Raw genomic sequence first — 21,475 nt, 5'->3', positions numbered from 1 at the left:
CATCTGGGAATGTGCTCAGAATCAGACAGCATACACTTTCACAAGTATAATGAATAGAAGATAAATTGTATCAGCTTTCAAAGCTTTGTATTTGTAGAAGGTAAAAAGGACACTAAAAACCAACAATAACAGTATATATAATACTGCATTTCAGGTGAAATGGGCAGCTTAGTGCATGATGAGAATTATGCATTGTCTGATTTTTTCCCCCTGAAAAGGTTTACACCAGGGGTGTCTAAACTTTTTCTCTTTGTAGGTCAATTAGCTCATCATGGAGCCTCCTTCTCCAGATACCATGCAAGACTGATGCTGTAGGATTTCTTTTTGCATCCTTTTGATACTTCTCTCCCCTCCTGCCCAAGTTCAAGCTGGAACTTTTCTCCCCTTCCCCCCCACTTTCCAATTCCACGCTGGCACTGTTAGCTCCTCCTTCCTCTAATTTCTCACAGGTACTGTCACGCCCTCAGCATTTTAAAAAATATTCTTCAGGATGAGGATATCACTAGCAAGGTTGGCATTTATTGCCCATCACTAGTTGCCCTTGAGAAGATGGTGGCGGTGGGTCTTTTTGAACCACTGCAGTCCATGTGGTGACAGTACTCCCACAGAGCAGTTACATAGGAAGTTCCAGGATTTTGGCCCAGTGACAACGAAAGAATGGTGATATATGTCCAAGTGAGGGTGGTGCGTGACTTGGAGGTGATGGCGTTTCCATGTACTGCTGCCCTTGTCCTTCTAGGTGGTGGAGATTGCGGATTTAGGAGGTGCTTTACAACTTGCTGCAGTGCATCCTGTGGATTGTACACAATGCAGCCACAGTACGTCGATGGTGGAGGAAGTTGAGAGGGTTGTCTTATGAGGAGACACTGAGAAGAATGGACCTATATTCTCTGAAGTTTAGAAGAATGAGAGGTGATCTCATTGAAATGTATAAGATTCTTAGAGTGCTTGACAGGGTAGATGCTGAAAGGCTGTTTCCGCTGCGTGGAGAGTCTAGAAATAGAGGTCATAGTCTCAAGATAAGGGATCGGCCATTTAGGACTGAGATGAGGAAAAATTTCTTCACTCGAGGGTTGCAAATCTTTGGAATTCTCTACCCCAGAGTACTGCGGCTGCTTAGTTGTTGAGAATATTCAAGGCTGAGATCGATAGCTATTTGGACACTAAGGGAATCAAGGGATATGAGGATAGGGCGGGAAAGTGGAGTTGAGGTAGAAGATCAGCCATGATCTTATTGAATGGTGGAGTGGACTCAAGGGGCCGTATGGCTTACTCCTATTTCTTATGTAGTGGATGCTTAAGCTGGTGGATGGGGTGCCAATCAAGTAAACTACTTTGTCCTGGATACTGTCAAGCTTCAAGTGTTCTGGCAGCTATACCCATCCAGGCAAGAAAAGAATGTCCCATCATATTACTGACTTGTGCCTTGTCGGTGGTGGAGAGGCTTTAGGAAGTATATGAGTCACTCGCTGCAGAATACCCAGCCTCTGACCTGCTCTAGCAGCCACGGCATATATGTGGCTATTCCAATAGAGTTTCTGGTCAATGTCGACCCCCATGATGTTGATAGTGGGGGACTCTACAATGATAATGCCACTGAATGTCCAAAGCAGATGGTTAGACTCTCTCTTGTTCGAGATGACCATTGCTTGGCACTTGTGTGGTGTGAAGGTTACTTCCCACTAATAAGCCCAAACTGACTTATAAGTCCAGGTCTTGCTGCGTGTGGGCATAGACTGCTTAATTATCTGAGGAATTGCCAATGGAGCTGAATACTGTGCAATCATCGAAAAACAGTACCATTTCTGACCTTATGATGGAGGGGAGGTCATTGATTAATCAGATGAAGATGGTTGGGCCTAGGATGCTTCCTTGAGCAACTCCAGCAGCGATGTCATGGAGCTGAGATGATTGGGCTCCAACAACCACAAGCAATTTTCCTTTGTGCCAGATGTGACTCCAGCCACCAGAGATTATCCCCCTGATCTCCATTAACCAGCTTTATTAGAACTCCTTAGTGCTACACTCAGTCCATTGCTACCTTAATGTAAAGAGCAGTCACTCATCTCAACTCAAATTCAGCTTGGACAAAGGCTGTAATGAGATTTTTCAGTTCGTGTCCCTGTTTGGACAAAGGCTGTAATGAGGTCTGGAGCTGAGGCGCTCTGGTGGAATCCGAAGTGAGCAGGTTATTGGCGAGTGAGTGCCACTGTTGACGGCCAGCCTGATTAGTGGTGGTACTAACGAGCCACTCTTGGTAATGGACACTGAAATCCCCACCCAGAGTATGTTCAGTGTCTTTGCTACCATTAGTGCTTCCTCCAAGTGGTATTCAACATGGAGGAGTACTGATTCATCAGTTGAGGGGCTGGTGGGTGGTTATCAGCAAGAGGTTTCCTTGCCCATGTCTGACCTAAAGCCATGAGACTTTATGGAGTCTGGAGACAATGTTGAGAACTCCCAGGCCACTAACCCCACCCCAGCCCCAACAGAAATAACTGACCCCCAACCCCATCTGGCTCTTGGTTTGGGGGGACCCACAGGACATATCCAGGGGTGTTGACGGAAGACTCTGAATTTTCTGGTTCCTACCTCCCACTGCCGCTCCAACTGATTGAAAGCTGCTACGTGCTTACAGTAGGAACTCTCACGATAGCGGGAATTCCTACCTACAGCATAGTCCAATTGCTTAGAGAAATAGCAGTGGAAGGTACGAACCAGCAGCAGTGCACTGAAGAGGAGGGTGAAGAGCAGGAGTCGGCAGGCGCACTGAGGGGTAAGGAGCTGGTAGTGGTACTCCACCTGACCGTGGACCAGATCCAGAGCATGCTGTAGTTTGGACATCCTGATTTAATTAAGATCTATTTCGCTACATAACCCTTTTATGGTGTGGATTAAAATAGATGTTATAGCTATCAGTGTTGAGGCGAATTGTAGCACACCTGAGTTTGCTCATGCAACACAGACCAGCAATTGAACTAGGGACCTTTTGGTCTGCATGGTTCAATTACAACCTTTACCAACCGAGCCTCTGGCGAAGGTGGGTGGGGGGGGGGGGGAAAGAGAGGACAATAAACTTCAACATTTGGGGGTATCCTGATAGTTCAGGATACCCCCAAAATGATGGGTATCCTGAACCACCTCACTTGTTTTCCAGAGCATGTACAAAACCATTATAGAGGTCAACATTTGGCTGTACTATGTTTGAACAGAAAGGATCAGATTGAAACTTGAAAGCTTACATTTTCTACCAAGGAAAAGGGTTAGGCAACACATTTTGAATTTAATGGTCTCTAATTTTAACATTTTCAGACTGGCTGAAAACTACTCAGGCCACAGTAGCTTGTCAATCTATATAATTAAACCAATTTTAATACAGAAACTCAAAACGAAACTGATTTCCCACAATATGAAAGTGTTTGAAGAGCGCTACATTAAGGAAGATACTTACAAGTTACTAATTTCTGCATCATACGGCTCTTTAACATCAGCTTTACTTGAAGAATCATCTGTTTTCAAAAGAAATATTAAACTGAGTGCAAATCAAATGGGAAATTCAAGCCTTAAGGTTGAAAAATATGATCAATTTCCTCTTTGGCAAAGTGGGTTATTGTAAACAATTTTACAACACCAAGTTATAGTCCAACAATTTTATTTGAAATTCACAAGCTTTCGGAGGCTTCCTCCTTCCTCAGGTGAATGTTGTGGAATGTTGTAAACAATTGTAAAATTGTTTACAATTGTCAACCCCAGTCCATCACCAGCATCTTCACAAAGTGGGTTATGGCATCGGTTGGTACAGCACTTAGCCTTGAGACCACAAAATAAAATTACAACTTCAAATTAAGCAAGAAAAGTAGAACCAAGTGACAAATTTAAATTGGTGAAAATGCAAAGTTAAAACACATTAGAAAGAACAGCTTTACACAATGATAAATGTTTGGCATAATCTGCTGGGCAGGGTAAAAGTAAATGAGTAAGGACTTGCAAGATGCAGCTGAAAGCTATAATGGTAAAAATATTGCAGTTATAATCTGACATTTTGCTCCAGTCAGGACTTGACTTCAGAGTTATAGAGCCAGTCACTTTTTGCCTCGCTGCGAAGTGGAAATCAATGCAGCAAAACAAAAGTGGCAGCACAAGTGCTCCCTTGAGTACTAGAATGATGAGCTTTGAAGAGCTAAATGGCTTTTCTTCATCTTTGACTTTTATGTTCCAGGTTCAATTGCTGGTCTATGCTCAGTTAGCTATCAGTTGGGGGCGGGAGATGCAATTCAGCTTCAGTACTACAGGCTGGAAGGGCAGGGAGGACGCAAAAGGAAAAAGGGGGCGCGGAGATCTACACAGGCAATCACTCAAGTGCTCTCCAGATTTACTGTAAGAAAGTTATGCTAAACCTTTATAAACACTGGTAGGCCCCAGCTGGAGTATTGTGTTCAATTCTGGGCACCGCACTTTAGGAAGGACGTCAAGGCCTTAGAGAAGGTGTAGAGGAAATTTACTAGAGAGGTACGAGGGACGAAGGACTTCAGTTACGTGGAGAGACTAGAGAATCTGGGGTTGCTCTCCTTAGCGCAGAGAAGGTTAAGGGGGGATTTGATAGAGATGTTCAAAATCATGAAGGGTTTTGATAAAGTAAATATATGGCAGAAGGGTCAGTAACCAGAGGGCACAGATTTCAAGTAATTGGCAAAAGAACCAGAGACGACATGAGGAAAAATGTTTTTACACAGTGAGTTATGATCTGGAATGCACTGCCTGAAAGGGTGGTGGAAGCAGATTCAATAATAACTTTTAAAAGGGAATTGGATAAATACTTGAAGGGGAAAAATTTGCAGGGCTGTGGGGAAAGAGCAGGAGAGTGGGATTAATTGGATAGCTCTTTCAAAGAGCCAGTACAGGGATGATGGCCGAATGGCCTCCTTCTGTGCTGTATCATTCTATGATGATAGGGATGAGAGGTTTTAGTTACGAAATTTGGGAGAAACTTGGATTTGTCACTGGAACAGAGAATGTTAAGAGATCAAGACCAGGAAAAGGCTCAGTGAGGCCACTCTCTTCACCACCACCACCACCCAAGCCAAGCTCAGAGGCAGAATGGTCATTTTAGTAAGTAACTAGAAGCCCTGTAGATAGCTTCAGGAGAATAGTTGTCACTATTCACAACATATAGCATGAAGGCAAAGAATCCGAAAAACATGAATATATTTACAGAAAAAAGAGCTGAAACAAATAGGAAAAGGCACGGAATAAGAAATTTGTGACAACTTTACCAGGACGAACTTGGACCGCGCACTCAATGTTGATTCTGACTTGCATTTGTGATGCTCTTTGGCATGAATGAAGTCATAACCAAAAGCAAAAACAGCAGCACTGAGCACAAGCTAATGTGACTCATTTAGTGTATGTGCAAGTACCAAAACAAAACTAAAACAGCTCTGCACTGAAATACAATGATAGCAACACAACTGTGAGCTAATCAAAGATAAGCATACAATTTTAACCAAGGTAACTATTAATACACATTAATAGTAATTGATTAGCCTTTTCAGTGAAAGATGAGCATCAAGCACATAGATGTGAACCTTAGAGATTGTTTAAAATACATGGGTCTAGAATTTAAGAGAGTATCAGTAGAAGTACTTCCTGGAAACAGTTAGGAGATCTTAAATGGACAGGTGTGTTATTTTATTTTGGGAAAAAAAAAATGTATCATTCTCTTCTGACTAGCTGCCATTCATCTCAGTAAGGATCAGCATTCTTCCCTGTCCTGGAGACCAATCCCAATTCTGAAACAAACATTTAGTACTGGCTAGGACTTGACGTGGGGTAGGAGGAGGCTTCGTTTTCCATCAAGATACTAGAAATGCCTCTTCTCAGCTAGGAATTCATTCTCAGTATTTTTTTTGAGAAGGGCAAGCACTTTAGACTTTGCACTATCTTTCCCCAAAAAGTATTGTTTTTATTTAAAAGTGAAATGAAAGGCCGGTGCTTGCACAATATTGCTGGAGGCCAAACAGATAAGCAAAAATAAATGTCAGAGTGGGGAGAAAGTAAATGTCAAGCGATACATCATTGTTAACCATGGTCTCAATTCAAACTCCCTTCATTTTGGGGAGGCATTTCCAAGAGTTTTACTTCCTTCCCAGGAGTTAGCATTACTAATGGTTGGCATGTGAGGTTGCACTGTCTCAAGGATGGGCCTAGTCTTTGCTTTTTTTTGTAAATCCTTTTCCTTCCCTACCGTTCCCCAATAATAAATGAGTCCAATATTTAAATCCAACTCCCCAATTGAATTCTCTTCATCCAGCCACCAAAACCAGAACCTGGCATTGCATATCTGTGCAATAGGACCAAGTTCAGATATTTGAAATAAGTGCATGCTCAGAATTTGATGCTCAATACACTGATATTTGGACATTTCAAAAAGCTAAGAGTGGATAAATGCAGTTAGAGCTGAAAGCCCATACAGGTATGCAGAATTTTAAACATATTTAATAAAATTCAATAGCAACCTGAAATTGTAATAAAATTGAACTTATTGCTAAAGTATTGTGTTACAAAACAATGCAATTAAAGGTTAATTTATAATTAACACCTACCACTGTATATGGACATGTGCTTAGTTGGGGTAGAAGCACCATCAAATATTGCTCTATCCAAAAAGTCTATTGTGGACTCTGTGTAAACAACTTGGAAGACTTGACTAAGGAGGGAACAGAGTTCTTCTGCAGCTGCCTAGAGGAAAAGAAAATTATGAATGAATGGATATATTCAAGTAATTCTTTTCTGTCTCAATTAAAATTGTGAACAATAAAGGATAGAAAATTACATTTCATGCAACACAATGCAGACTTATTCTTTATGCCATACTTAGAAGAATCTTGGGTTGTAGAGAAACATTCATATTTTAAATATCCAAAAAGCTAGGACCAGGCAACAGGGGGAAATTTTGCAGACTTCAGTCTCAGGAAGGTCATTTACATTTTTGTCAGCTCAAGAATTTGAACTTATAAAAAAAAAGTTTGTACTCATCAAGGTGAGGGATGTTAATGCTGGGAAATGGAACTCCTCCCATTTCAGGCACCAAGTGTCAACACTGAATGCTCCCAGAAGCACCACTGCAAGATGTAGGGTAAAACTCCTCTACTCTGCCTTTACTACTAGAAGCTGGATTGAGCTTGCCCAAATTCATTTCACAAAGAACCCTACAGCCCAGTCTTGCATCCCATCACTGGGCTGGATGTGAACCCATACCCACAGATGAAAGGCTAGTGTTTAGGCACAGTGGGCTAGATACAAGTGTTTAAGCAAATTAATTTTACAAAACTTACATTAATGGGGGAAATATATGCTGCATGGTCTGAAGCAGATGAAACTCAAATACTTAACCAGCACAGTTTTCTCAGAGTTAGCAGCAAAGTGCTTAATATGGTTTACAACCCTTAGTTTATTGGGTACACACAATTATAACTTCATTCGTCAGCCAATAATCTCCCAATTGATGATTACAGATGTCTTCAGGAAGTTGCTCCTGAAGTTGATTGTCCACCTCCATGACATATCGACCTGGGGGGACAGACAGACGGACGGGGACACACACACAATTATGGGGGCTATGGGCCCAAAAGGAAAATAAAGATCAACAACTTGTGTCGTTTCCCTCCCTCCATCAAGGCTACACATCTACAGTATGTGAAAAGAATCTTCCCTCATTCCACATTCTCCACAACCTATAGGAGCATACTGAAGTAGTTAAAATCAGGGAGGATGGACACTCCTAAAATGGAGCTTTAATACCAGCTGACAGGACAGCTGTTAGACATTAATCTATGCAGTTGCTAGGTCCAATGCGAAATGTTTAATGAACGTGAGGTTATTCCATGCGGCAACACTGCAAAAGTTATGACTTAGCAGCAGAAGACGGGGAAGAACAAACATGCATTTATTTAGCACTTTTCATGTCTTCAAGCCCCCCAGCGCTTTACAGCCAATGAATTACTTTTGGAGTTCAGTCACTTATTTTGTCGATCAATTTGCATTCAGCAAGGTCCCAGAAACAACTTTCCCAGGCCACCGAGCGATTGACAGGAAAGCTCAGGAGCGAGAGCCGCTTCCTTTTTTTTTTAAGGACATTAAGGCCAAATGGTGGAGATGGATAGATGGGCCAAGGCAAATGGTCTCTAATCAAGGAAAGATGAAACTTCATCCAAGATTTTTCAAAAATAATGAACTAAAACTGGTTACTTAAAAGATTACTAAAACATGCTGCTACAAGTCACATTAGGATTTACAATGAAGTAAATACCAATAAGTTACATTTTTTTTTAAGTCAAGCACATTTAAGTCTTAGAATGGGAGAAAAACCAAGGCTGTGGGTCAGAATGTGGCCTTTTATACAATTGAGGGGTGTGAAGAGGGAATGCTGCAATTTAAAAAAAAAATAAACCTTGTTCAGATATTTGCCCCCTCCTGTGGGAGGATGGCAATGCCTACTTGTACATGGTGGTTGAATGAGGAGAATGTCAGCCTCTAACTTAAGCGCATATTACATCGAGTTATTGGCCAGGAAACAAGATTAGGAGTTACCTGACCACTGGGGTCAGAAATTGTGACAGCTAAATCCTTTGAACAGAGCATGGTATTACAACTACCTCAATTATCATATGTCACATCACAAGTGTCACATCTCATCCTTAGTTCCAACTCAATCTGAACTAGCATATTTCTTACTTTGTTCTCTACAACAACCACCACCAGACTGCATGCTTCCATGGTTCCAGCTCCACTTTCTGACAATGACATCTGTATTTTAGTGGAACCTTCAGTGCTCTGACTGGTTGAATTCCCGGGATCACTGGCTGAAAGCAAAGCACAAACATTTGATAATACTCTTGCAGTTTTGCGAGGTCTATGTTGTTAGACTGACATTTGTTAAAATAGTAAATATTGCTTAAAATGGCTCTGATTTCTTAAGATTCTTCAAGATTTCACTACAGACAATGTTATATATAGCATTCTGCAAAAAAGGCAATTTCCACCAGGAAGCAAGCCATGTTACAATGCAGTTGTTTTTTTTAAAAAAAGTCTTAATTTAGTTACTAATGCCTTGCTGCACAAATGGGACAGGTCAGTGTTCTTGGTGGCTCAAAGCTTTTTTTTGTGTTCTTGGGATGTAGTTGGCCACTTTCATTGCCCATCCATAATTGCCCCAAGGTCAAGAGTTGACCACAGTATAGAACTGGAATCAAAGTGGGCCAGACCCGATAGGAGTGGAAGATCCCTTTGCTAAAAGGACATTATGACAATCTGCCAGCCCATAAATTGCCAATTTATTGAATTTAATTTCACAGGTTGCCATGGCGAAATTTGAACTCTACCTCTGAGTTGCGAGTCCAGTACCATAAGGCTGCTGTACCCTGTTCATTTTGGGAGATCATGTTTCCCCTTCCTGCCTAATGAAGCTATTGAATTGTGGTTCATTTCATTATCTATCTCCAGCAGCCGCCCCCAGCCCCCCCAACCCCCAGCACCCTCCAAACTCCAACTGAAAAATCTGAATTTTTCTTAAACTATTTCTCCTAGTCACTTCTAATGTAGTTGCCTAGGGAGGTAGGGTCAAATGCTAACCAGAAGTGAATTAGTTGAGATGTAAGTAGCCTCACTCCCCTCCAAGAGACATAAGATGATTTAGATATGAAGGTCATAGGCACCATTACAGCTGTCACAAAAAGAACTGTGCTGGTTGGTTTAGACAAATTTAATTAACTAGTTTACATTAGACCCAAAATAGAAAAAGAACTTGCATTTCTATAGCACCTTTTACAATCTCTGGACGTCCCAAAGCGCTTTACAGCCAAAGTACTTTTTGAAGTGCAATGAGAAATCCCTACATGGTTGGAAACCATCACCATTATTCAAAATCAGTCAAGCGATACCTCCTTTCCGGTTCCAACAAAAATAACTGAGTCCAGTTGATCACAGCAGCACATGGGATGCAATCCAATTCACTGCTGTAACCTCCCTTTGATGATTTAGATATCTTATTTGTGGTTACTATACTTAAAATAAATAAGGTTTAATTTTGTCTATGCTCAGAGCTGTGGCTAAGCATTTGAAGGCACCAATTCCAGTTGGCAAACTCTTATGTGGTGGGCAGCTTCACCAATATGAAGGAAGCAAAAGAGCTTCAACCGTTTTAATAAGAACATCTTTTACATTGTCCTTCAATCAGGCTGGGGCGAGGGGAAGAACTGGTGGAAAGGTAAAATCTATGTCATGTTCAGTTTCTCCTGGCTAACTTTTTCCAGCTTTTGGAACCACATTAGCTCCTAGTAAACTGACTTTAATGGCAATAATTAAGCAGCAGCCACATTAATTCATCGCTAAAGTCTGATTGTACTGTCCAATGTATATACAAGTGGGAGGTCAATGTTTAGGTTGCATCTGCCACTGCAGGTGAAAAGCTATTTTCTTCATACTGAAGAAACTAGTGTAAATCTGGAATCTAGGTCCAAGTGGACAACAGAACGCAATTTCACTTCACTGCCAGGTTGAGTTCAGTCTCCAGATTTACAGCACTTTAAATTGCTTTGCAGTGATGCTATAGTTCCAATACAAATGCTTATAGTGGCAAACAGGAGCTAATTTGACACCATGTTTATACTGGAATTGTGGAATCAGTCTCACACAATGAGATTGATGTGAAGTAACTAAACTTGTGTGGAGGTACAGGCATCCTACTTTATAGCAGGTGAACATAACTCAGTTTCATAAACAGAAATTAATGACATGGAACATATCTTACACAAAACAAAGAGCCAGAAAATAGAAGTCGAACATGCCATAAGTTAAACACAAGGAGTAACTTTTTGACATTGGTTTCCAATTTAAGAGTGCAAATTACAAATCAGTATTGACTCAGATTACAAGTCTGGACTAGAGAGTAATAGGTAGAAAAATGAAGTGATCAAACTGAATCCTGAAACAGGACCTGGATGGTTTTGAATGCCCACTTTTTCATTCCTGTGTTACTGGAAGTGCGAAAAACAACAAGGAAGATTTGCATTTATATAGCGCCTTTCACAACCTCAGGATGCCCCAAAGTGCTTTACAGCCAATGCAATACTTTTGAAGTGTAGTCACTATTGCAATGTAGGAAACAGGGCAACCAATTTGCACACAACAAATGTTCCACAAACAGCAATGTGATAATGTCCAGTAATCTGTGCTTTTTTTAAAATAAAAAGTGATGTTGGTTGAGGGATAAATATTGGCCAGGACACCGGGAGAACTCCCCTTTTCTTTGAAAAATACTGTGGGATCTTTTACAACGAGACGGCAGATGGAGCCTTGGTTTAATGACGCATCTGAAAGACTGCACCTCCGACAGTGCAACACTCCCTCAGTACTGCACTGGAGTGTCAGCCTGGATTGTGCGCTCAAGTCTCTGGAGGGGGACTTGAACCCACAACCTTGACTCAGGCGAGAGGGCTACCCAGTGAGGCGCAGCTGACACCTTATACTTACAACCCCATCATACTTCAAAATTCTGTAGCAATATCAGTGAAGCGATTTTAAACATGATTCAAACAAGTTCTTGTTCCATACTAATAAACGTGTTAAACTGTGCAGCATTGCCACCATCTTAAAATAAGTCTAATCAGGACTGGTGTCCAGTATTTGCTTTGGAAAAGGGAAGGATGCAATCAGAGAAATTTTACTGGCTGAAGATAGTATGCTGATCTGTATTTAATTTTAATGGCTGTATGTTTATTTTCCATTCATGCAAGGCAAACTTGTAGTGTTCAAAACCTGTGTCTAATTGTAGGAATGAGAAAATAAATTCAGCCCACTTATCCAGATCCAATGCGATCACTTCATCTATCCCAAACCTATCCTGCTTTACTGAATACATATTCATATGCAGGAAGCAATAAAGCAGCGGCGGCAGGAGGCCCGAGAGTAGAGCGAGACTAGGAGGCAACAAAGCGGCAGCACGTGGCTTACACAGTTGGAGTAAACTCACGACAGGCAGAAATTGAGAGTGGCATCACAGGACAGCAGGTGGGTGATTGGTTGGTGAGTATTACTGTTTTTTTTTCTCTCTAAGTTAGGGCAGGGGTTTAACGAAGAGCTTAAATCAATAACTTAAACTACATAAATTAATTAGTTAATAAAACGAATAGCGAGAAATTAAAAACTAAAAGTAAATAAATAATTCTGGTTCGACAAGCGATGGCAGGGCAGGTGGCGTGTGGTAAGTGCAGCATGTGGGAGTTTGTGGAGACCAGCATGATCCCCGGCAACCACATCTGCACGAAGTATCTGCAGCTCAAGGAACTTAGCTTACAGTTGTTAAACTGAAGTCAGAGCTGCAGACATTACGATGCATCCGGGAGGAGGAGTGCTACCTGGACACTTTGATCCAGGAAGGCAGTCACACCCCTTAGATTAGGTAGTAGTTTAGATTCGTTCAGTGGTCAGGGACAGGAGGGTGTGACTGCAGGTCAGGCCGGTATGGGGACCCAGGATCTAATGATGGAGGAGCCTCAGCCCTTGAGCTTGTCCAAGAAACTTGCTACCTGTGTGGATGAGAGCAAATACTGCAGGGAGGTTGGGCAAACTCACCACAGCACTGTGGTACAGGGGGCCATTCAAGTTTGGGGGGGGGGGGGGGGGGGGGGGGAGAAGAGTAAAAAGGAATGTGGGAGAGGATATTATAGTCAGGGGGATAGGAACTATTCTCTACCAGCCACGACCGAGTCCCAAAGGCTATGTTGCCTGCCCAGTACCAGGGTTAAGGACATCTCCTTGCAGCTGCAAAAGAACTTGGAGCATGTGGGGGAGGATCCAGTTGTTGTGGTCCACGTAGGAACCAACATAGGCAGAACTAAGGGGGTTCTGCTGAAACAGTTTGAGAAGCCACAGTCTAAATTAAAAAGCAGAACCTCAAAAGGTAATAATCTCTGGATTACTACCTGAGGCACATGCAAATTGGTATAGGGACAAATAGATAGAGTTATACGCTTGGCTCAAAGAGTGGTGAGAGAGACAGGTTTTGATTCATGGGGCACTGTCACCAGTAATGAGGAAAGAGGGAGCTGTTCCATTGGGACAGGCTCCACTTAAACTGGGCTGGGACCAGTGTCCTGGCGAATTGAATAGCTAGGGCCATAAACTAAAAAGGCGGTGGGGGGGGGGGGGGGGGGGGGGGGGGGAAGGAGGGAGGTGGGAAATTTAGAAATCTAATCAGAAACATCAAGGCAACAGAGCAGTGTAGTGATTTGGGTAAAGATAAGCAGTGTGGCAGGAAAGGACAGAGTGTTTACCAATAATAGAGCAACAAGTAAAGTCAAAGCAGGAAAAAATGGTAGAGAGTCAAAATTAAAGGCTCTTTATCTGAATGCATGGAGCATTTGTAACAAGATAAATTAATTAGTTCCACAAAGAGAGATAAATGGGTTTGATCTAATAGCCATTACAGAGACAAGGTTGCAAAGTGACCAAGATTGGGAACTAAATACTCCAGGATACATACATTTAGAAAAGACAGGCAGAATGGAAAGGGCAAGGGTGGGGGGGGGGGGGGCGAAGAAGAGCAGCCCTAATAATAAAAGGATGACATAAGGACAGTGGTGAGAAAGGATCTTGGTTCGGAAGATCAGGAAGTAGAATCAGTATGGGTGGAAATAAAAAATAACAAAGGGCATAAAACACTGGTGGGAGTAGTTTATAGGCCCTCTAATAGCAGCTATAATGTTGGACAGAGTATTAAAGGTACGGTAGCATAGTGGTTATGTAACTGGTCTAGTAATCCAGAGTCATGAGTTCAAATCCCGCCACGGCAGCTGGGGAATTTAAATTCAATTAAATAAAATCTGGAATTAAAATAGTAGTATCAGTAATGATGGCCAGGAAACTACCAGATTGTCGTAAAAACCCATCTGGTTCACTAATGTCCTTTAGGGAAGGAAACCTGCCATCCTTACCCTGTCTGGCCGAAATGTGACTCCAGACCCACAGCAATGTGGTTGATTAATTGCCCCCTGAAATGGCCTAGCAAGCCACTCAATTGTAAAATCTTGCTAAAAAAAGACATAAGAATAAAACCGGATAGACAACCCAGCATTGGACCACTAGGCACTGGACACGACAAAGGCAAACCAAGCCCAGTCGACCATGCAAAGTCCTCCTCACTAACATCTGGGGACTCGTGCCAAAATTGGGAGAGCTGTCCCACAGACTAGTCAAGCAACAGTCAGGCATAGCCATACTCTCAGAATCATACCTCTCAGCCAACGTCCCAGACTCTTCCATCACCATCCCTGGGTATGTCCTGTCCCATCCCACCGGCAGGACAGACCCACCAGAGGTGGCGGTACAGTGATATACAGTCAGGAGGGAGTGGCCCTGGAAGTCCTCAACATTGACTCTGGACCCCATGAAATCTCATGGCATCAGGTCAAACATGGGCAAGGAAACCTCCTGCTGATTACCACCTACCGCCCTCCCTCAGCTGATGAATCAGTCCTCCTCCATATTGCGCACCACTTGGAGGAAGCACTGAGGGTAGTAAGGGTACAGAATGTACTCTGGGTGGGGGACTTCAATGTGCATCACCAAGAGCGGCTCGGTAGCACCACTACTGACCGAACTGGCCAAGTCCTGAAGGACAAAGCTGCTAGACTGGGCCTGCAGCAGGTGGTGAGTGAACCAACACGAGGGAAAAACTTACTTGACCTCGTCCTCACCAATCTACCTGTCGCAAATGCATCTGTCCGTGACAGTATTGGTAGGAGTGACCCGCACAGTTCCCGTCTTCGCACTGAGGACACCATCCGATGTGTTGTGTGGCACTATCACCGTGCTAAATGGGAAAGATTCAGAACAGATCTGGCAGCTCAAAACTGGGCATCCATGAGGCACTGGGCCATCAGCAGCAGCAGAATTATATTCCAGCACAATCTGTAACCTCATGGCCCAGCATATTCCTCACTCTACCATTACCAACAAGCCAGGGGATCAACCCTGGTTCAGCAAGGAGTGTAGAAGACCATGCCAGGAGCAGCACCAAGTGTACCTAAAAATGAGGTACCAACCTGGTGAAGCTACAACACAGGACTACATGCGTGCTAAACAGTGGAAGCAACATGCTATAGACAGAGCTAAGCGATTCTACAACCAACGGATCAGATCAAAGCTCTGCAGTCCTGCCACATCCAGTCGTGAATGGTGGTGGACAATTAAACAACTAACGGGAGGAGGCTGCCCTGTAAACATCCCCATCCTCAATGATGGTGGACTTCAGCACGTGAGTGCAAAAGACGAGGCTGAAGCGTTTGCAACCATCTTCAGCCAGAAGTGCCGAGTGGATGATCCATCTCTGCGTCCTCCCGATATCCCCACCATCACAGAAGCCAGTCTTCAGCCAATTCGATTCACTCCATGTGATATCAAGAAACGGCTGAGTGCACTGGATACAGCAAAGGCTATGGGCCCCAACATCCTGGATGTAGTGCTGAAGACTTGTGCTCCAGAACTAGCCGCGCCTCTAGCCAAGCTGTTCCAGCACTGCTACAACACTGGCATCTACCCGACAATGTGGAAAATTGCTCAGGTATGTCCTGTCCACAAAAAGCAGGACAGTTCCAATCCAGCCAATTACTGTCCCATCAGTCTACTCTCAATCATCAAAGTGATGGAAGGTGTTGTCGACAATGCTATCAAGCGGCACTTACTCACCAATAACCTGCTCACTGATGCTCAGTATGGGTTCCGCCAGGACCACTCGGCTCCAGACTTCGTTATAGCCTTGGTCCAAACATGGACAAAAGAGATGAATTCAAGAGTTGAGGTGCGAGTGACTGCCCTTGACATCAAGGAAGCATTTGACAGAGTGTGGCACCAAGGAGCCCTAGCAAAATTGAAGTCATTGGGAATCAGGGGGAAAACTCTCCAGTGGCTGGAGTCATACCTAGCACAAAGGAAGATGGTAGTGGTTGTTGGAGGCCAATCATCTCAGCCCCAGGACATTGCTGCAGGAGTTCCTCAGGACTGTGTCCTAGGCCCAAACATCTTCAGCTGCTTCATCAATGACCTTCCCTCCATCACAAGGTCAGAAATGGGGATGTTCGCTGATGACTGCAGAGTGTTCAGTTCCATTCGCAACCCCTCAGATAATGAAGCAGTCCGTGCCCGCATGCAGCAAGATCTGAACATCCAGGCTTGGGCTGATAAGTGGCAAGTAACATTCGCACCAGACAAGTGTCAGGCACTGACCATCTCCAAAAAGAGAGCGTTTAACCACCTCCCCTCGACTTTCAACGGCATTACAATTGCCAAATCCCCCACCATCAACATCCTGGGGGTCACCATTGACCAGAAACTTAACTGGACCAGCCATATAAATACTGTGGCTACAAGAGCAGGTCAGAGGCTGGGTATTCTGTGGCGAGTGACTCACCTGACGCCCCAAAGCCTTTCCACCATCTACAAGGCACAAGTCAGCAGTGTGATGGAACACTCTCCACTTGCCTGGATGAGTGCAGCTCCAACACTCAAGAAGCTTAACACCATCCAGGACAAAGCAGCCCGCTTGATTGGCACCCCACCCAGCCCCCTAAACATTCACTCCCTTCACCACCGGCGCACTGTGGCTGCACTGTGTACCATCCACAGGATGCACTGCAGCAACTCGCCAAGACTTCTTTGACAGCACCTCCCATACCCGCAACCTCTACCACTGAGAAGGACAAGGCAGCAGGCACATGGGAACAATACCACCTGCACGTTCCCCTCCAAGTCACACACCATCCTGACTTGGAAATATATCACCGTTCCTTCATCGTCGCTGGGTCAAAATGCTGGAACTCCCTTCCTAACAGCACTGTGGGAGAACTTTCACCACACGGACTGCAGTGATTCAAGGCAGCGGCTCACCATCACCTTCTCAAGGGCAATTAGGGATGGGCAGCAAATGCTTGCCTTGCCAGCGACGCCCACATCCCATGAACGAATAAAGAAAATGAAATAGGACCTTGCAACAAAAGTAATGCAGTAATCACGGGGGACTTTAATCTTCATATAGACTGGGCAAATCAAATTGGCAAAGGTAGTTTGGATGATTAGTTCATGGGATGCATTGGAGACAGTTTCCTAGAGCAGTACATCATTGAACCAACCAGGGAACAGGCTATTTTAGAACTTGTATTGTGTAATGAGACAGGGTTAATTCGCAATCTCACAGTAAAGGATCCTCTGGGGAAGAGTGATCATAATATGATAGTATGTCACTCAAACTCTGTGCAATTCTAAGTCCGAAACTAGAGTCTTAAAGTTAAACTTAAACAAAGCCAATTACATAGGTATGAGGGGAGAGTTGGCGAAGGTAGATTGGGAAATTGAAGGGTATGATAGTCGAAAAGCAATTGCAAACATTTAACGAAATTTCAATATTCTCAACAAATATACATTCCATTTAGAAATAAAAAATAAAAGCAAAGGACAACCAAAAAAACTGATAAAAAGGGAGAAAATAGAATATAAAAAGTAAACTAGCAAGAAATATAAAGACGGATTGTAAGAGCTTTCCACAAGTATTTAAAAAGGAAGAGTAGCAGCAAAAGTAAACATTGGACCCCTCGAGGCTGAGACAAGAGAAATTATAATGGGGAAAATCAGGAAATGGCAGATGCGTTAAACAAATATTTTGGGGGTGATTTTAAACCTCAAGAACGGGTGGGTTAGGGGTGGATTTGAAGAGGTTTTTTTTGGGTCGCAACCGCAAAATTTTTGGACTTGGCATTCCTAGTTGTACGCCTGTACTTTTACGCACAGATGTTAAACCCGGAAATAAAGCCGGATTGCGATCGCGACCCATAAAACAACTATTTTCAACTCCCACCCGTCCCCAACTCACCCGTTCTTGGGGGTTTAAAATCACCCTTTTTGTATCTGTCTTCACAATAGAAGTACCAGGGATACCAGAAATAGCAGGGAACCAAGGGGCTAATGAGTGTGAGAAACTTAAAGTAATCAGTAGAGAAAAAGTACTTGAGAAAGTAATGGGACTAAAAGCTGATAAATCCCCTGGACCCAATGGCCTACAGGGTTCTAAAAGAGGTGGCTGCAGAGATAGTGGATGCATTGGTTATGATCCTCCAAAATTCCCTAGATTCCAGAACAGTCCCAGTGGATTGGAAGGTAGCAAATGTAAGCCCGCTATTCAAGAAGAGGGAGAGAACAGAGAACTATAGGCCAATTAGCCTGACATTAGCTGGAATCCATTGTTAAGGAAATGGTAACAGGGCACTTAGAACATCATAATAATGATTAGACAGAGTCAACATGGTTTTATGAAAGGGAAATCATGTGACAAATTTATTAGAGTTTTTTGAGGATGTAACTAACAGGATAAAGGGGAGCTAGTGGATGTAGTATAATTGGATTTTCAAAAGACATCCGATAAGATGCCACATAAAAGGTGGTTACACAAGATAAGGGCTCATGGGGTTGGGGGTAACATACTGGCATGGACAGAGGATTGGTTAACAGACAGAAGAGAATTGGGATAAACGGGTCATTTTCAGGTTGGCAGGCTGTAACTAGTGGGGTAGCACAAGGATCTGTGCTTGGGCCTCAGCTATTTACCATCTATATTGATGACTTGGGATGAAGGGACAGAGAGTAATGTATACAAGATTGCTGATGATGCAAAGCTAGGTGGAAAAGTAAGCTGTGAGGAGAACATAAAGAGTCTGCAAAGGAATATAGACAGGTTAAATGAGTGGGCAAAAAGGTGGCAGATGGAGTATATTGTGGGATATTCTCACTGAGGTTATTCACTTTGGTAGGAAGAATAGAAAAACAGAATATTTTTTAAATGGTGAGAAACTATTAATGTTGGTATCCAGAGACACCTGGGTATCCTAGTATAAGACACAAAAGGTTAGCATGCAGGTACAATAGGCAATTAGGAAAGCAAATGGCATGTTGGCCTTTACTGCAAGAGGGTTGGAGTACAACAGTAAGTAAATCTTACTGCAATTGTATAGGGCTTTGGTGACACCTCAACTGGAGTACTGCGTACAGTTTTGGTCTCCTTATTTAAGGAAGGATATACTTGTCTTAGAGGCTGTGCAATGAAGGTTCACTAGATTAATTCTGGGGATGAGAGAGCTGTCCTATGAGGAGAGGTTGAGTAGAATTGGCCCATACTCTCTGGAGTATTGAAGAATGAGGTGATCTCATTGAAACATAAGATTCTGAGAGGGGCTTGACAGGGTAGATGCTAAGAGGGTGTATCCCCTGGCTGGAGTGTGTAGAACTGGAGTGCATAGTCACAGGATAAGGGGGTCAGCTTTTTAAGACTGAGATGAGGAGGATTTTCTTCACTCAGACGGTTGTGAATCTTTGGAATTCTCTACCCCAGAGGGCTGTGGATACTGAGTCGTTGAGTATATTCTAGGCTGAGATAGATAGATTTCTGGATTCTAGGGGGGATCAAGGGATATGGGGATGGGGCAGGAAAGTGGAGTTGAGGTTGAAGATCAGCCATGATCGTATTGAATAGTGGAGCAGGCTCATGGGGGTCATATGGCCTACTCCTGCTCCTATTTCTTACATTCTTATATTAATCCATTTGCCACCAATTAGATGCACAAAAGTAGTGTTACGTTAAGACTCAGGGAAGACCTCACACCTCTGTGCATGGACTGCAGCAAAGTATCCACTACACTGAATAGTAGATCAATGCATTATGTCATTGGAATAACTTAAAAATGATTACTTCACATTCTGTAGTACCATACATTTCTCATTCAATAGTGAACTTCAGTCAACTCAAGGGGCCAGAAATTTAGCAGAGCGGCGAGGCAACGCTCACCGCAGCTCCTTCGAATTTAACTAACGAAAATATTTACTGCGGGCACTGTGGTCAACTTCCAAGGGGCTGCCAGAAATAGAAGGAATGTAAACAAAGATAACTTCCAGTAGCATTCAGGTTTTCTGCACCCATTTATTCCCGTCAATATTCATTTTTGGTGAGCAGTCAGACAATTATAATGGCATTACATTTAGTCAATCCCATATCAATGATCACTGCCCCTCTGTGCATTTCCTTTCAGAATGTTCACTCACTAGCCAACACAGCCCTTCCCATCCATGACCTTACTGTAGATAACTGCATTAACGGAAACTTAGCTCATGGGTAGCTATGCCTTCCGCATAACCTGGCTATATTTTCCACCACCTGCCCCACCAGGAGCATGGCTATTAGCAAGTTGCACTCTGGCCTCTTCCCCCACTCCTTTGGCACCTTCTTCTCAGTACCTCACTCTATTCTAATCAACTTGCTTCTCCCTTAAAATCGTTGTCTACCACAAACCGAAGCCTCACTTCAAGTTTCTCCACAAGATATCCTTTCCTCCCTCAGCCTCTGTACCAAGTAACTCCATATCCCAAGTGATTTAGAGAACGGTAACATAGTAGTTATGTCACTGGACTAGTAACCCAGAGGCTTGGAACATAGTAGTTTGTGAATTTGAATTCAGTTTTAAAAAAACTACATAAATCTGGAATAAAAAGCTGGTACCAGTAAAGTGACCATGATGCCCTTGGATTGTCGTAAAAATCCAACTAGTTCATTAACGTCCTTTTAGGGAAGGAAACCTACAGCCCTTTCTGAGAAGGAAACCTACAGTCCTTTCCTGGTCTGGCCTATATGTGACTCAAGACCCACAGCAATGTGGTTGACTCTTAACTGTCCTCTGAAATAGCCTAGCAAGCCACTCAGTTGTATCAAACCACTACAAAAAAAAGAATAAAAAACAGACGGACCACTCAGCTGCAACCCAAGCATCAGCAACAATGAATGTGCACACAGCCCAGTCGACCCTGCAAAGTCGTCTTCACCAACATCTGGGGACCGATGCCAAAGTTTAGAGAGCTGTCGCACAGACTAGTCAAGCAACAGACTGTCATACTCACAGAATCATACCTAATAGTCAATGTCCCAGACTTCTTCACCATCCCTGGATATGTCCTGCAACACCGGACAGACCCACCAGAGTACTATATAGTCAGGTGGGAGTGGCCCTAGAGACCTCAAAATTGACTCCGGATCCTATGAAGTCTCATGGCTTCAGGTCAAACATGGGCAAAGAAACCTCCTGCTGATTACCACCTACCACTCTCCCTCAGCTGATGAATCAGTACTCCATGTTTAACACCCTCAGTGCTTCTTCCAAATTGTAACAAGAGCACAGAATATACTCTGGGTGGTGGACGTCAATGTCCATCACCAAGTGTGGCTTGGTAGTGCCACCGCTGTCCAAGCCCTGAAGGACATAGCTGCCAGACTGGGCTTGCAGTCGGAGGCGAGAACACGAACATGAGGGAATAACCTCCTTGACTTTGTCCTCACCAATCTACCTGTCGCAGATGCATCGGTATTGGTAAGTGACCACCACACGGT

General features: G+C 43.3%; 1 protein-coding gene across 3 annotated transcripts in view; it reads right to left on the bottom strand.

The window, feature by feature from the left end:
• The window catches only part of ccm2 (CCM2 scaffold protein), a 98,887-nt gene that overhangs the window by 11,548 nt on the left and 65,864 nt on the right, over positions 1–21,475 (bottom strand). For all 3 annotated transcript variants that reach the window (XM_067984465.1, XM_067984464.1, XM_067984466.1), the window contains 3 exons: positions 8,734–8,861; positions 6,603–6,738; positions 3,452–3,509 (listed from right to left, as the gene is read on the bottom strand). In XM_067984465.1, the coding sequence (XP_067840566.1) occupies positions 3,452–3,509; positions 6,603–6,738; positions 8,734–8,861 (322 nt within the window). The remainder of the gene's footprint in view (positions 1–3,451; positions 3,510–6,602; positions 6,739–8,733; positions 8,862–21,475) is intronic.

Source organism: Heptranchias perlo, chromosome 5 (assembly GCF_035084215.1).
Source record: "Heptranchias perlo isolate sHepPer1 chromosome 5, sHepPer1.hap1, whole genome shotgun sequence".
In the NCBI taxonomy this organism is placed as follows: Eukaryota; Metazoa; Chordata; class Chondrichthyes; order Hexanchiformes; family Hexanchidae; genus Heptranchias; species Heptranchias perlo.
Note: the sequence above shows the minus strand (reverse complement) of the source record. Positions and strands in the feature narration are given on the sequence as shown.